This window comes from Mastomys coucha, unplaced genomic scaffold (assembly GCF_008632895.1).
Source record: "Mastomys coucha isolate ucsf_1 unplaced genomic scaffold, UCSF_Mcou_1 pScaffold21, whole genome shotgun sequence".
NCBI classification, from domain to species: Eukaryota; Metazoa; Chordata; class Mammalia; order Rodentia; family Muridae; genus Mastomys; species Mastomys coucha.
Genome location: NW_022196904.1, coordinates 192045620 through 192062039, shown reverse-complemented (window position 1 = coordinate 192062039; position 16420 = coordinate 192045620). Strand labels below are relative to the sequence as shown.

The 16420-nt window shown below is 43.8% G+C and overlaps 1 protein-coding gene across 1 annotated transcript; it reads left to right on the top strand.

Annotated features, from left to right (window-relative positions):
* Positions 1–9161: 9161 nt before the first annotated feature.
* Prlhr (prolactin releasing hormone receptor) lies at positions 9162–11163 on the top strand. The gene is made up of 2 exons (XM_031385032.1): positions 9162–9268; positions 9498–11163. The coding sequence occupies exon 2, from the start codon at positions 9504–9506 to the stop codon at positions 10614–10616; it is 1113 nt and encodes a 370-aa protein (XP_031240892.1). The 5' UTR covers positions 9162–9268; positions 9498–9503; the 3' UTR covers positions 10617–11163.
* Positions 11164–16420: the final 5257 nt, after the last annotated feature.

Here is a 16420-nt window from a genome sequence, read left to right as displayed (position 1 = left end):
AAAAAAAAAAAAAAAAAAAAAGAACAGTGATCACAAAACAATTATTCTAACCCTGCATGCAAGCACTATTGGAAACAGCAGAGCTTCAAGATAGAAAGCAACCTGTGGAGTATGGGCGAGCCATGGTTTTGATTAAATTCGTTGAGTCATAGAATTGAACAAAACAGTGTTTGCTAAAGTCTGAAGACTATCAGAAATTATGTAGGCAGACTTTCCTCTTAGTATCTGAAGCAAGAGAGGGAAACCTTGATAGGAACCTTGAGTCCAGGGCCTGGGGCTCTTTCCTACATATTCTGCCCAGGAAGGGCAGGGCTGTGGAGAGAAAAGATTAAGTGCTACTGAACAGGACACCTAGGTGGCTGAGGCTGGGGAGCTAATTGGGCTGGTAAAGTGCTCGATTTCAAAACATAAGGACCTGAGTTAGAGTTCCAGAATTTTTGTAAAAATCTGGGTTTTGTAGGGGCATGTTTGTAATTTCAGTTCTGAGTATTACTGACTAGTCAGCCTAGCCTACTTGGGGAATTCTAGACCAGTGAGAGATGCTGTCTGAACAAAACAAAGCAAAAATAACAAAACCCCAAAACCAAGGTGGATGGCACTTATCAAATGACAGCTAGCTGACCCCTGCCCCCACCACACACACACACATTTCATGAGGCATGAAAACAACTAAAGCAACTCAGGAGCATATCAAGACCACAGTGTCTGAATTCTGGACCATCAGAGTTGCTAGAGAATCAAGGACAGGTGAGGGATTCATTGGCCAATCACCTTGAAGACCATTTCAGGAATATAACCATTGCAACCATGAACCAGGTAGGACAGGGTCTTCTCATACTAGAAATGACATCAGAAGGAGCTTATGTGTCTGAGTAATTATACATGGGTAGGCAAAGTGAGATGTGGCTAATGGTGGGATCAAAGCAGAGATCCCAGGGCTTGTCCTGGGTGACCTGAGTGGGCACAGTCACCATGGAGAGCTATACCCATCTGTCCTGGTTTGCCAACACAGACCTTTACCCTCTCCACTCCTTTCTGTAACTCTCCTTCTCACAGTTTGCTTCCAAGATTTAATGGGAGATTCCTGGACAGGCCTCACTGACCCAGGGATCCAGTGAGCTACATTTTGGCCCAAGACTCTGAATTAGCCATAAATTTGTGGGTTTACATGAAGTATCAGTTGTACATGACCATCCTCAAACTGCTATTATTTTCATAACTTCAAAATTGCTTGCTTGCAGATGATCATCAAAACTGAGATTCTTGACTGCTGATGTTTCTTCATAGAAGCTTGGACAAGGAGGGTTATGGGACTCACACCTGAGTATGCAGACATTCTTTCCACCCAATTGAATGAAATAGTGTTTTAATTTCACATGGCCTTGGGATCTTGGAGAAGGGTTAGAATATATAGGCTAGGGAAGATTAGGGTAAGAGGCACGGCCATCATCCTCCCAGTGTGGCTATTGTAGGGTCACCTATGCTCAATCCCTGTCAGTAACTTCTCACACATACCTCATAAGTAATTCTAATAAACTCATTGTTTACCTGACAAAACACCTGAAGATAACCTGAAAAACACCCGACAAAACAAACACCTTTCAAAACACCTGACAAAACATCCAATAGAATACCTGACAAAAACACCTGACAATACAAATATTTGACAAAACATTGAACAAAACACCTGACAAAACAAACACCTGACAGACACCTGACAAACACCTGACAAACACCTGACAGAAACACTCAACAGAACATCTGACAAAACACCTGACAAAACAAACACCTGACAAAACAACTCAAGGAAGGATTTGCTTCTTCTCACTATTTGAGGGTCTAGTCCATCATGGTGGGGAAATCATGGTGGCAAAGACAGAAGACTCACCACTCAGGAGCTCATACGGCTTTGATTTTAGCTTTCAGCTGGGCCCTCATGGGCATGCAGCCATCAGTAATATGGAGGGCATGTTTCTACCTCTGTTTTTCAGGAGTAGACAATACAAGCAGATCCACAATTACGCAAATAAACATGGAGATCAAAACAAAACACTTGAAGGCCATTTAGATTGCATACTACCCCAACAGCAGGGACTAGCCAACTTGCTTTCCTATTTCAATTTCAACCATCCTGTATTAACAATCAGAAATGGTTTTTATGAATGACAAAACCCATTGTTATCTGTATTATGACATTTGGTTGTGAAGATAAATTTGTAGACACATTCAGATGGAGACCTTGACCCAAAGAAGACCTCCATTTAGATTTCCACTAGTATATCTCCCCACAAAACAGTTATGAGCTCAACAGACATTTCTCTAAGCCTGCCTCACTTCATTATCTGGTCACAGTCAGCTCCATCCAGGGGTTGTATTTGGGGTAGAGACTCTTTCTGTTATCTCTTTTATTTTCTTCCTTTTTTCTTTTCAATTTTTGTAACTTTATCAGACATATGTACATACATGCAATGCATACACAAGTGCGAGCATACACACACACACACACACACACACACACACACACACAAACACACACACTCACTCCTGCTCACCCACCATTCTGGGACAGCAGTGTGGCAGGTTAACTGTCCCTGGGAGCACATCTTCCTAGTGCTCTGTCTTGTTAAGGGGGTCTTTGTCACCAGGGAAACAGCCTGACTTTTAAACTTACAGAGATTATGAAGCAACATCTTAAGAAAGAGAAAATAACAGGAAAGTATTGTGGTTTTTGTTGTGTTTGTTTTGTTTTGTTTTTCATGGTGTAGGCCATGGCTTGCCTTCCACAGAGTCAACTCTGAGGTTTGTTATAAATATGAATGGCTGGAACACAAAACAGACTCAATCAGAGCTACCAAACGTGCAGACTGGGAAATTGAATTGACAACAAGCAAAATGGGTTTTTCTGACTCACTCAGGTGTGAGAACAAACTCCTGTAGCCTGGCAGGAGGTAGAGAATCCATGGGGTCCTGGATGCTCTCCAGGGCTAGAGAGCACAAACTACCACTAACTGCCAATCCCAATCAGCCCTTCTACTTGCAGAATTCAGAAGAGGCTCCAGTCCCTTCCTCATTATCTGACACCATACAGTAGATGCAAGAAGGGCAACACCCAATGCTTTCTGCCTGTCTAGCCCATCTTTAACCTTTCAAATGAATTTTAATGACATACTAGGAAACAAACACATTCTTTTGTTTAACTAAACACAGATAAGGGGCCAGCAAGATGACTCAGTGAGTAAAGGTGTTTGCCTCCAAACCAGATTGCCTCAGTTCTATCCCTGGAATCCACACAAGGGTAAGAGAGAATGACTCTTAAGATTTCTTCTCTGATCTCTACAGATGCACCACAGTGACATACATGTGCATGTGAACACACACACACATACTACAATGAACAGATACATAAATATGCTTTTTTAAAGCCTGAAGTCTCCACCTCCTTGATGAGTCCCAATTAATTCCCGTGATGTAACTGTTTCCTCTGAGTTGGACATGACCATGGTTATCTTGAAGCACAGCAGCTGAGATGACCATTAGGAGTTCCTAATGAGACTGAGTCTATCATGATTTCTTTTTGGAGGTTGCAAGTGGTTCATAAGAGCCTCACAGGGACTCTACCCTCCATGAGATTCAACTCATCTCTATAGGGAAGATAAGTAATTGATTGAGATGGACCTCCTGGTGTGCCTTGTGCCTGTGCTCCTGTATGTAACCTTCATAAACTTGTTTTGTCAGTTCTCTCTCTCTCTCTCTCTCTCTCTCTCTCCTTCCCCTCTCCCTCCCTCTCTCTTCCTGCTTCTTTATGTCTCTCGCAGATATTACACTTTTACAGGATGTATACATATCTATATGTACATGTGAACTGTGTTAACTTCTTTTCCATTGCTGTGATAAAACACCATGACCAAAAGCAAATTATGGAAGAGTTTAATTTGGCTTGTAGTCCATAATAATAGGGAGACATGACAGTAAGTACCGCCATGGAGGTGGGAACAGGAAGCTGAGATCTCTCATCATGAACCACTAGCATGAAGCAGAGAGATCAAACTGGAGTGGCATGAAGCTTTTGATCTCAGAGCCCACTCCCAGTGACACACTTCCTGACACACTTCCCGGCTGAGTCCATACCTCCTAAATCTCCCCAAACAGTGCTACCAACTGAAAACCACATGTAGAGGACATTCTCATTCAAACTATCTTACAAAGCAGGTACTGGTGGCACTTGGTGGAGAGGAGCATTTTGCTATGACAGTGCTCACCATCATGGACAGGCCTAGATGCCTTCTTAGGAGGACTACTGCTAAGAGAGACAGTGAAGACAAATAGGGCTATGATGGTTAGTATTAATTATCAACCTGATAGGACCTATAAATCACCTAGAAGATAAATTTCTGGACATATCTATGAGGGAGTTTCTAGGTGGAATTAATTCAGGTGGGAAGAATTAAGCATAGGGACCACAATTCCATGGGTTGGGATGTCCTGGCTGGGGCCTGGATCTTCCAGGATAGTGCAAAGTTTAGTGTTGTAGAATACTTTCTGTGTAGAGAAAATATAACACATAGACAGCTGGAAAATACTCAGCCTACCCTGGCTTCCTTCTAAAACTGGATAATCACATCAATAAACAGACAACACCTTCCATCTGGCCATCAGCATTACTTGTGGATTCCTGGGATATTAAGAAGACATTTGCTTCAAAACTGAATAAAAATGATTCAGAAAGAGAAAGGGGCAGTGCCATCTAGCAGCCTAGCATGTTGCTCCACTTAGGGATGGCAAGGCAATGGGAGGTGGTTGGCAGTGCATCTCCAGAAAGATAGATGCTGAGTAAGTAGCTAAAGCAGGAAATACAACCCCCTGATACTAAGTACTGGCTGAAGAACATTGGAAGACACTGCTTCTCTTTTATTAATTCAAGTGATTCATTCATTCAAGTGATTCTGGAGGCATGAAGAACACTGCTTCCCATTTATTTATTCAAGTGATTCTGGAGGCATGAAAAACACTGCTTCCCATTTATTTATTCAAGTGATTTATGAAGAGCCCTGCTTCTCATCCATCTCATGCCATATGAGCAAATGAGTAACTCATGGGAATTCATTATGGGTCTATCTGTGGTATGCAGTACACATAAACATGCAAAGAGCAACATGCCAAAGCAAGACATATAAGGTTGATGCAGCTGGGAAAAGAGGTTGTGTATGCTTTAAAATCCATTCCACTTAAAATAAATATGATCTATGAAAGATAGTGAACACATCTCTAATAATGAAAGCTAATCTAATGACTTCCTGGTGATCATTAACCTGTTCGTTGCATTGTACGTGAGGGCAGCATTTATCACAGTTCCTATATCCCTGCAATTTTGGTAGACTTCTCTCTCTTACTCATTGAGCTTCAGAATTTTAGATGGTAATGTCTTTAAAAATTACTTTGCTTCTGATTACTCTTACAACATCTGGCCCCAAGTTTTGCATGTATGGGAAACAATGACTACATGAAGCAAGACTAAAATCCAGCAAATTCTCATTAGCAGAAAGTCAATCTCATGCAAATAACCCATATTATAAAATGAAAGAATATTTGTTTTGAGTGTTTTCTATTCAGGGGCTATGCTGGGATGGTTACCTTTGTCCCTTGAGATTGCCTGGCTTCTACCCAGAGTATGCCTACAGAAAGAACAGATCAGGTGGTGAGTTGTGAGAACAAAAATGTTTGCTTTACCTATCTTCTGAGCTTGACATGGAAGTGGGTGGAGACTTTCTTAGATTAAGTTTCCTTCCTGTAAAAGTTGGCACCACTCACTCTTCCAGAGTTCAGAGCATAGTGTTTGCCCAAGCATTCAGTCAAAAAATCTGGGACTTAATACAGACTCCAGATTAAAATGAGACAACCCTAAATAACACTTCAGGGATACCTCTGGATAAGGGGACAGTGGGTCCTTTGAGTCTAGCTTTTGATAGGACAAGAAGAAAAATCCAGACAGAAAAGAGCAGTTATGGCCAGCCCTTTTTCAGAGACATCTAAATTAAACATGTGAGTTTTCTTTACTTTCTTATGCTATTATTCCAGCTCTTACACTGCCTGCCATGGTATGACCAAGGTAGCTAGTCCTTGGGCAGTCTTCTAGAGCTGATAAGGGGTTCAACCTATGAGCCAAGGGAATATCTGGAACTTGGAACACACAAAGGACAGGTCTGGAAGAACTCATATGCAGGAAAGCATCTGCCCTGTGACTGCCTGAACTTAGACAAGATTTAGACAATTACTTTCTGTCTGTGTATAGGCAGCTGCACAAACACGAGGACCTGAGTTTGGATTCTCCAACACCTTGTAAAACAAGGCATGGTGGCAAGTGTTTATAACCCTAGCTCTTCTAGTGGGAAAGTGGGGACAAGTCTTTGTTTCTGTTGTCCTTGTCTTCTGATTTTCTGCATCATGTTGTCTACTGTCAATGTGTTAAGCAGCTTTCCATTACTGTAATGGGGTGCTTGAGATAACCAAGTTATAAAGAGTAAAAGTTTTGCAATAGTGTGTGTTGGAGCAAGTGGCCCACCTCATTGTTTTCAGGAAGCAAAGAGGGTTGGGGAGGGAGAGACTAGGTTCCCATAATCCTCTTAAGAGACCTAACTTCCTCCTATTACACCTCACCTGCTAAAGTTTCCTCTACCTCCCTGTTGCACCATCCGCTGGAGACCCAGTCTTTAATATACAGGCCTTTGGAGGATATTAATTCAAACCATAACAGCCATTATTAGCAAATATTCCTTGAAGTTCATATGGCCCAAGAGTCTTTCTCCTCCTACATGAGATAGAAGAGATGTTTTGAATTAGGCATAAATATCTTTCGAATTTGATCATGATAAGGTTGGATTGAAATCGGATTTTCTGTAGCTTTCTTCAGTGAAAAAATTTTTTAGAGCTTCTTTTCACAGGTTTATTTGAATATGCTGTATTTTCAGCCTGGGCAAGTTCACCTCTTACTCAGGTGTGGACACTAAAATTCAGCAGTTGGGGCCTGGGGATGTTGCTGAGGTGATTGATACACACGTATGAGGGCCTGGATTCAATCCCTAGGACTCATATAAAAAGCCTGTCATAGTAGTGTGCACTTGTAACCTCAGACAGAGACAGGCAGATCCTTTGAGGCCCATTGAGTGGTCTGCCTAGGCTAATCAGTGATCCCCAGAGCCCTGTGAGAGTACCAGTATCAAAGCAGCAATAACAACAGCTTTTGAAGAATGATACCAGAGGTCCACATGAGGTCCACATGTACACACACACACACACACACACACACGGACACATACACACAGAGATATATACATGCACACACACCACACACACACATACATACACACACATGCATACATACACAGACATGCACACAGAGACATATACACGTACATACACATACATACACACACATGCACACACATACCACACACACAAACATACATGGACACACACAGACACACAGACACACACATGCACACACATACACATACACAGACACACACAGAGACATATATGCACACACACTCACCACACACACACACACACACACACACACACACACACACACACCAGGTTTTCTCTGGAGTAAAGCAGATCTGGATAGAAATTCCAGCCCTGTTGCTTATTAGCTTTGTCAGTGTTTATAGTCCTAGAACCTTTACCAGATTTATTTGGCAAGTGGTAAATTACCTTCTTTTCTGGAAAGTGCCCCAGTACACATGCGAACTACTTACCACTGGGAGTTTCATACTGGTTTCTGCTACATGTATTGTCACTCAGAGAATGTGGGTGTAGGGTGGGAATAGCACACAAACAGGTAGCTTTTGTGTTATAACTGACTTTTCTTCTTGTGTGAGTGACTCACTGGAATTTCAAGAGTGGAATAACTTTGCTAAGGCTTTCTAGTAGAACTGAGATATTTGAAGCCCCAGAGGAACTCAGCCTCTTTCAGAAGCCCTAGCTTCTGAACAGGGTGGTTACAAAGTCCCTTTCCTGACAGACCTCTCACCAGTGCAGCTTAACTTATACTTCAGTGACAACTTAATGCTACTAAAATTTTTATGAAACTTAAGCTTTTCAAATGTCACCTTTGTTATTCTTTCTGAAATCCTGCAACCACTAGTACATAAAAAGAAAAAAAATTCTAAACAGAGATAGGAAGGGCTTTTATTCAAGGAGGACAAGAAGGTCAGGAACTCAATAATTCTCTGCTAGGACAGCTGGCGCCTTGGGTTGCTGTAGCGACAAAGAGAAATGAGCAAAGAGTGACAGGGTTCAGATATTGGGGTGAATTTATGGAAGCACAAACCAGTCTGATGGCTGCGTTTTTCTGAGCTAGGGCGGTAAATGATGGCACGGTCCCTGGTGGTGATGATCTCTATTGGAGCCAAAGTCACCAACTCTTCAACCTCCATCCTGCACTTCTTTGAACTGGCAGTCCAGGGAGCAAGCCTCAGCTCCAGAGAGCTGCAGTAATTTCGATTGTCGCGAGCCCCCTCAAGGAGTACCCACACACCAGTCGGCAGTCGCCAGGGAGCTGCCCGTGGTGCTGATTTTTCCCTTTGAGCGGAACCTCTGACTGCCACACCGCAAAAGGCTCAAAGGATTCACTGGAGTGCTAGAGCCCTAAGATCCCCTGACCAGCGACAGGTGCAGTATGGCAAAGCCCTGCTAGACCCCCAACTCTAGAGACTCTGTCAGCTGCAGTTGGAGCTCTGCAGGATCTGGAGCTGTCCTGTGAGGACTTCCCTGCACTCCCTAGTTTATCTACATTTCCCTATTTCCAAGCCCTCTCAGACCCTGCCTTTGGAGACTACACCTGGTGGGCATCACAAATTGGCGTTTCCCCCGCACTTCTGTCCTCTCCTGGGACACGCCCCTCCGGAACAGCTTCTCCAGGGGTACCGCACACTTCAGCAGTGGAGATCACCCCTGGAGCATGGGGCCCAGGTTCCTGGCCTCACCCCCTTTTTTGCTCTATTCCTACTACACACGCTGCCCCCCTTCTCTAAGCACAGAGTTGGGCAGTATGCTCCGCCCCCATCTTCCATAGAAGGGAGAGCTGGAAGAGGTGGAGGAGAGGAGCTCCCAGAGCCCTCACAAGCTGCTGGCCCACTGGGGACTACTGGTTCCCTTAGTAGAAGAGAGCAACCCGAGCGTCCATTATTGGCTGAGGACCCCTGAAGAACAGCAGGCAGTCTGCTGCTGCCTTTGAGAGCCTTTTCCCGCCAGCTAAGCCTGCTCACAGGTAGGACCAACTTCCTGTCTGCCTTCTGGGGACCAAGAGGCTATCCACGAATAGGAGCTGTTTAAAGCACCTGCGTTAGTTAGGCTTATTTTTATAGAAGTGGAAGAACAGCATTTATTGCGTTTGATGTTCTGGGGCTTGTGTCCAAGAGAGGAGTTGGGTGATGGGGATAGGTACATGAGGGGCTGATAGAAGATAGAAAGTGACAACTTTGATTACCTTTGGACAGGTGGCCATGACCTCACTGCCCACTGGAACCACTGGGGACCCCGATTTGTTTCCTGGGCTGTTGCCAGCCGGCTCCACTCCAGCCAACCAAAGCGCAGAGGCCTCGGAGGGCAACGTGTCTGCGACGGTTCCCCGAGCTGCAGCAGTCACGCCGTTCCAGAGCCTGCAGCTGGTGCACCAGCTGAAGGGGCTGATCGTGATGCTCTACAGCATCGTGGTGGTCGTGGGTCTGGTGGGCAATTGCCTGCTCGTGCTAGTGATCGCGCGCGTGCGCCGGCTGCACAACGTGACCAACTTTCTCATCGGCAACCTGGCCTTGTCCGACGTGCTCATGTGTGCCGCCTGTGTACCTCTCACACTGGCCTATGCCTTTGAACCTCGCGGCTGGGTGTTCGGTGGAGGCCTGTGCCACCTGGTTTTCTTCCTGCAGCCGGTCACTGTCTACGTATCGGTGTTCACCCTCACCACAATCGCCTTGGACCGCTATGTGGTTCTGGTGCACCCGCTACGTCGGCGTATTTCACTGAGGCTCAGCGCCTACGCGGTGCTGGGCATCTGGGCTCTATCTGCAGTGCTGGCGCTGCCGGCTGCGGTGCACACCTACCACGTGGAGCTCAAGCCCCACGACGTGCGCCTCTGCGAGGAGTTCTGGGGCTCGCAGGAGCGCCAGCGCCAGATCTACGCCTGGGGGCTGCTGCTGGGCACCTATTTGCTCCCCCTGCTGGCCATCCTCCTGTCTTACGTACGAGTGTCAGTGAAGCTGCGGAACCGCGTGGTGCCTGGCAGCGTGACCCAGAGCCAAGCTGACTGGGACCGAGCGCGTCGCCGCCGCACTTTCTGCCTGCTGGTGGTGGTGGTAGTAGTGTTCGCGGTCTGCTGGCTGCCGCTGCACATTTTCAACCTGCTGCGAGACCTGGACCCGCGCGCCATCGACCCCTATGCCTTCGGGCTGGTGCAGCTCCTCTGCCACTGGCTTGCTATGAGCTCTGCCTGCTACAACCCCTTCATCTACGCGTGGCTGCACGACAGCTTCCGAGAGGAGCTGCGTAAGATGCTGCTGTCCTGGCCCCGCAAGATCGTGCCTCATGGCCAGAACATGACCGTCAGCGTGGTCATCTGATGTCACTCTGCCAGGTCTGAGCTGGGGAACTTCATATCCCTTAGCCCCAGAGGTCGTCGTGAGGTCTTATTCCCAGCACCAGTTAAGCCAACACATGCGACTTTCCACCCAGCCCTCTTGACTAGCTATTTGTCTGTTTTTTGTGTTTCTGTGAAATGTTAGTGGGCTTTGGAGTAGAAGAGTCTGGGGAGAGAGAAGCAGATTTATCAGGTCTACCCCTGAAAGCAAAACACAGCTATTTTTCTGGGTTCAGAAAAATAAATCAGAAGCAGGTTTTTCTTTTTTTCTTTTTTTCTCCTTGCATACACTGTGGGTGGAATTTAAAATGTGGTGCTGGGGTTGGTGAAGATTTTCACTTTACCTTTTTAAAAGGCCCCAGCTGAGATATAATGACTGTCAACCTGGCCTTGGTTTCATTATGATTTCAGACCATATTATGATCCCAAAATCAATATCCAGGATTTTAACATTTCCCGAGTAAGATCTTTATGTTCCCAAAAGATTTTCATTTTAAAATCATTTGAATTTATAGTAAAAATCCCGATTCAGGTTACATTTCACGAGGTGTTATCCTTGTCTTCTTTCGAACTCCTCAGCTACCACTTTTGAAAGGATAAAGAAAGCAGGTCAGTTGGTAGACAGCTCGCTTAGCCCTGGATTCAAGTCTTGCACAACAGGGTGTGATAGTGCACGCATGTGAACCCATAACTCAAGAAATCGAGGAAAAGGGATCAGGAGTTCATGATCATCCTGGGCTACATAGAGAATCTGAGACCAGCTTGGGCTACATGAGAGGAACCAATCGCTAAAGAGATAGGCAAATGGGAAGATGTGATTCTCTTAAGGACACATGTACCTGTCCATGAAGACAGACATCATGTGGTGTGTGTGTGTGTGTGTGTGTGTGTGCCTGAGCGCACAAGCAGTGTTTAGCACCAGACAGAAATGCTCAGTGTAAACTGTGTGCCGTAGCATTCTCCTGCATCCTCTAATTGCTGAATTTCAACAGATCAACAGCTGCCATCTGACTTCTCAGCACCTGCTCCCTGGAGATTCTTGCAACATATCAGCCTAGAAGCCAGGGCTGAAAATGGATTACTTAAGGATAGCACAGAAAAATAAACTTCTATCAACAAGATGTACAGTTCAAATGCTAATCACTTTCAGGGTTTCAGGACCAATGAAGGTTCTTGGGCATGAACTTGGGTTGACGATCAGCACATTAACCTTTTCAGAGTTCTGTTAATGAGGAATGTGTTTGGGACCTCAGTTCCCAAGAGCCTCAATAATGGATGCTGAAACAGCTACTGGGTTGGCGAAAGAAAGAGCTTTGGGAAAGTATACACAATATCCTGCTATCAACCCAGGGCCTGAGAAGTGTGTGGTGTGAATTACTGTCTGTAGCAAGTGTGTGGGGCTCTAGATTCCTTCCTGCCACTCCAGGAAGGTCTCCCCTCTCTTCTGTTACCTTTGGAAAGAGACTAGCTCATTTATCCAAGAATGCTGTACAAGAGGAGGTATGGTACCAACATGACAAGGGTTCAATGCTCACATCTACAGTCGATGGGGGTATGAATATTTGCACTAAGCAGCACCAGAAGTCTTCAGTAGCTACAGGGTTACATTCCATAGATTTAAAAAGATTGAAGCAGGTTAAGGTGGGAGATGGTAACTACCTCTGGCAGTAGCACCTAATTGACTTTGAGTTTCATCTAGAGACTGGAACATGGTGAACCTATATCCTAATGATGCAACCCATCCCCAAACACAGTGTTACAAAAAATTGTATTTGCTAAGCATCCCAGAGATAGACTCTTGTGTTTCCTGTTGAGGCTCAAAGCCAGAGCATGTTTTTAATGGGAACCTGTGGAGAGAACAGGACATGGAGGAAGAAGAGGAAGAAGTGGGATTAGTTAGAGAGGGATCTTGTCAATTTTGGTCTTTTCTTTTTTTCTTTTTCTTTTTAAATTACTTGTTCTCAGCCATGGCTGCTCTTAGAACCCCTGGGGAAATACAAACCAAGCCAAACAAAATACTTTGATGCCAATCCCCATCAGCCCCCCTCCTTCATCTAATCAACCTGAGATAGGGTATGAGAGTTTGCATTTTACAAAGTACTTCTGGAGATTTTAATGTACAGCCTAAGCACAGTACCTTAAGACTGATCCTGTTTTCTAAACCTGCTCAGAAATGCCTTTGTAATGCTTCACTTGTACCCACTGAAGTTGTTAAGAATCTGGACTTGACAGTGAGTTCTACATCACAGTTGGAGACTGCCCAAACAGTCTTTAGACAATCCCAGTTTTCTATCAGCTTTGGAGGATAATCCTCATGCTTAGAATATTTAGGCATTCATCCAAGCAGTTCCTGTGTAGCTCATCAGTTTAGAAGGAACATTATCCAGTTTTAGTTAAACTGCATTATAAAGCTACCCCCATCATGAAATAGTCTAAGACTTCATTGTGAAAGTGTTAAAACATAAATAAAATATTTCCTAATTAGTTTAAGACTGCACTGTGAGAAGAAACCATCCTTCCTAAACTAGAAAGATTGCCACCAGTTTGTCGTGCAGTGACTTAAAGTTTTAAACATTTGTATAGATCTTCTGGAGAGCCTAAAGAGGATGGTGAATTGGGCTGTCCTTATAAGCATCTTTGCATATTGTAAAATTGGCAGCTGAATAGCAAGTGATTAATTGTTACCCGATGTGATATCTATTTAGAAGCAGTTTGTCAAACAAACTGACTTGTAAAAACATCTCTCAGAGATGGGTTCCAGAGAAATCTGCATAGGCTTCATATACATAGAAATTGAATTTCATAACTCATTTTTGGTTAGTAGCAAGTGTCTAAGACAAGTAGGCAGGCTTACTTCTGCAGGAAGTGAGTCAAGACCAAAGCTGGGAACTGAGCCAGCTTGGAACTTGGCAGCCGCCTTTCTTCCCAAGGCTGACAGGAGGTTCTGTAATCCTTTTTGCAAGCATTGTTAGCAGGCCTCGAGTTTGGCATGTGATCAATAGATTCATCTCACTGAATTGACAGAGGAGTATTTCAATATGTGTTGGCAACAGTGACCTAGGAATAGCAAGTATGAGGGACACTGAAGTAACAATATTCCACGTGATGTAACCTTGTCTAGCTGCTCTGATGGTTTTTCAGGCTGCTCTTTTACCAGGGCAGCTCATTTTCAGGTTTATTTTCTCTAGTGAACTATTGGACCACCCTTGGTTCTCATTCATGAACATCTACTGATCTTTCAGATGCAAGGCCAGGAACTGACCTCATGGACACTCATGTAAGAATATTCTTTGGTGGAGAATGGACACAATACTTATCCCTCACACAGAGAGGTTGGGAGTGCCTGTCTGTAATGGATTATGTCCATTTATGTTTACCCATTGATTTCTTTGCAATATGTGTGAGATATCTTTGTTGCTGAGTCATCGTGGGAGGTTTCTCAGGCTGGGGCTTGTAGTGTGTTTGACATAATAAATATTACATCAGTGGCACAGTCTCTAGCTATGGAATTAATATGCCTCTCCAAAGTCACTCCAAGAAAATCTTAGTGCCCAACCTAGATTTTGTCAGTTTTTACTAATTCCTGAAATAAACTCTTCATGCTGGCTCTCCTGTGACCATCCCCAGTCTACATGATGCTAGCATTTTAGTGTATGGTATTAAGATCTTTCTACCTCAGAGGTTGGAACCTAAATCCACAGATCCATCAAAAGAGAATAGGAGGATTTCATGTTGAGTTTCTATGCTGTCATGAACATAGATAAACACTTAATGGTCAGTATTTTGTCAATAATTTCCCATATATAGCTTGAAAAATTCTAAAAACATACACTATATGGGTCAATAAATAAGATCTATACCATTTAAAACCACTAATGGATTAGAACAAGATTTTTTTGGTGAATATAGATTATAATTTTAATATGGATTTATGGTTGGCCAGCAAGAAGACTCATCTGATAAAAAGGTACTTGCTACCAAGACTGATCATCTAAGTTCAATTACAGAATTCACATGGTGGAAAGAGAGAACGGGCCCTCTAGTATTGTCCTCTGACCTTCACATACTATGTGGCATGCACATACCCCCAAATAAATGAATGCACTAAAAATGAATTTATGGTGGTATAGTAGAGAGGTGGTACTTGCAGCTCAATCATGAAGACCTGAGTTGGACTCTAGGACCTACATGGGGTTGTTCAAAAAGAGCCTGTGATTTCAGCTCCAAGGGAACTGACACTGTTTTCTGGCCTTTGAGAGCAGAGCACACATTCGGTTATTTGTACACACACATGCACACTTTCTCAAAGGAAAATAAAAAATTATTTATAAATGGATTTATGAACATATTTTCCCTGGTTCTACTCTTCTTGAGTAGCTAGTATACAGATACTGGGAAAGGAAGATGTTCAGATTGGATGGGAGTTAGTCATGGTTCACCAAAAGCCTAAACACTCAAAGTCAGTCTTTGGAGGCACTAAACCTCATTGTGACAATCATGTATGGACATTTCTAACAGGTTTTTCTTTTTAAAAAAGATTTATATATTTATATATCTCATATATATATATATATATATATATATATATATATATATATATATGAGTGCTCTATTTGCATGTACACCTGCATGCCAGAGAAGGCATTAGATCTCACTATAGATGGTTGTGAGCCACCATGTGGTTGCTGAGAATTGAACTCAAGACCTCTGGAAGAGCAGCCAATGATTTTAAGCACTGAACCATCTCTCCAGCCTCCTAACAGGTTTTTGAGCTATTCTCTGCTATTCAAATTTTCTCCTTTTCATTTTTATTCCTGTTTTGCCATTTGTCTCTGCTACTCTCCACTTATCTATAAAACACCTCCTGTCTGAATAAAATACCTTCTGCCCTAAGGATAGGGAGATGGTAGGATTCAAGCACTTATCTTCTGTTTGGTTCTTGTAAAGGAGAAGGCACCGACTCCACTGTCGACATAATAGAGGACAGCTTGTACCATGAGACCAGGTGTGCTCAGGGCTGTAGTTTACAGTGTTGCCTGTACCCTGTGGATCCAGGAGTTCTATTATCTGCTATTTCACAGTCAAGCTTCAGCCCCAGAAATCTGCCTAGAATTTTCACAGGAACCTTACTTGATAAACCTCCCTGAGGGCTCTCATGAGGACCAAACAGCCAAAGATCAAATGATTTCATTTGAGCATCTAGTGTTGGAGTAAAGAAACAGGATTCAGCGAAAACAGCAACCAACCCATGCTTTTAAGTACTCCCTGCCTCGTTTCTTGGCTCTCACAAAATCTCTGGCTTGCTGGTGGCTAAGTTTCCTGGTCCCAGAGCACATATCCTCCTTCTGGATGACAGCCACTGATGAATGGAATGCCATGCTGCCATCATTTCCACGACCCCTCTGTCACAGCCAAGCAAAGGAGAAAAAAAAAGCCAACTACTGAGAAAACCAGATTGAGAGCTCATGGGTGAACTGGGAGTTAGAGTTAGGTGCTAGGGTGGCACAATCACACCTACCTTGGGTCCTTACCCCAGGGGTGGGCTCAAGGTAGTGGCTACCCCATGGTGGGCAGATTTTGTGTCCAAGTTATAGCCTGTGTGCTCATAAGCAGAGTCCTTCGAGGAGAAGAGATTGTCCTTCTGAGTCACTGCCCTTTGCAGGACAAATGTGTTAGGCACATACCTGTTCAGTATTATAGACAGGTGGACAATAAGAACTCTTTTTTTTTTTATTTCTTTATTTATATGCAAATTTCTCCATTCCCAGTTTCCCCTCCAAAAAACAA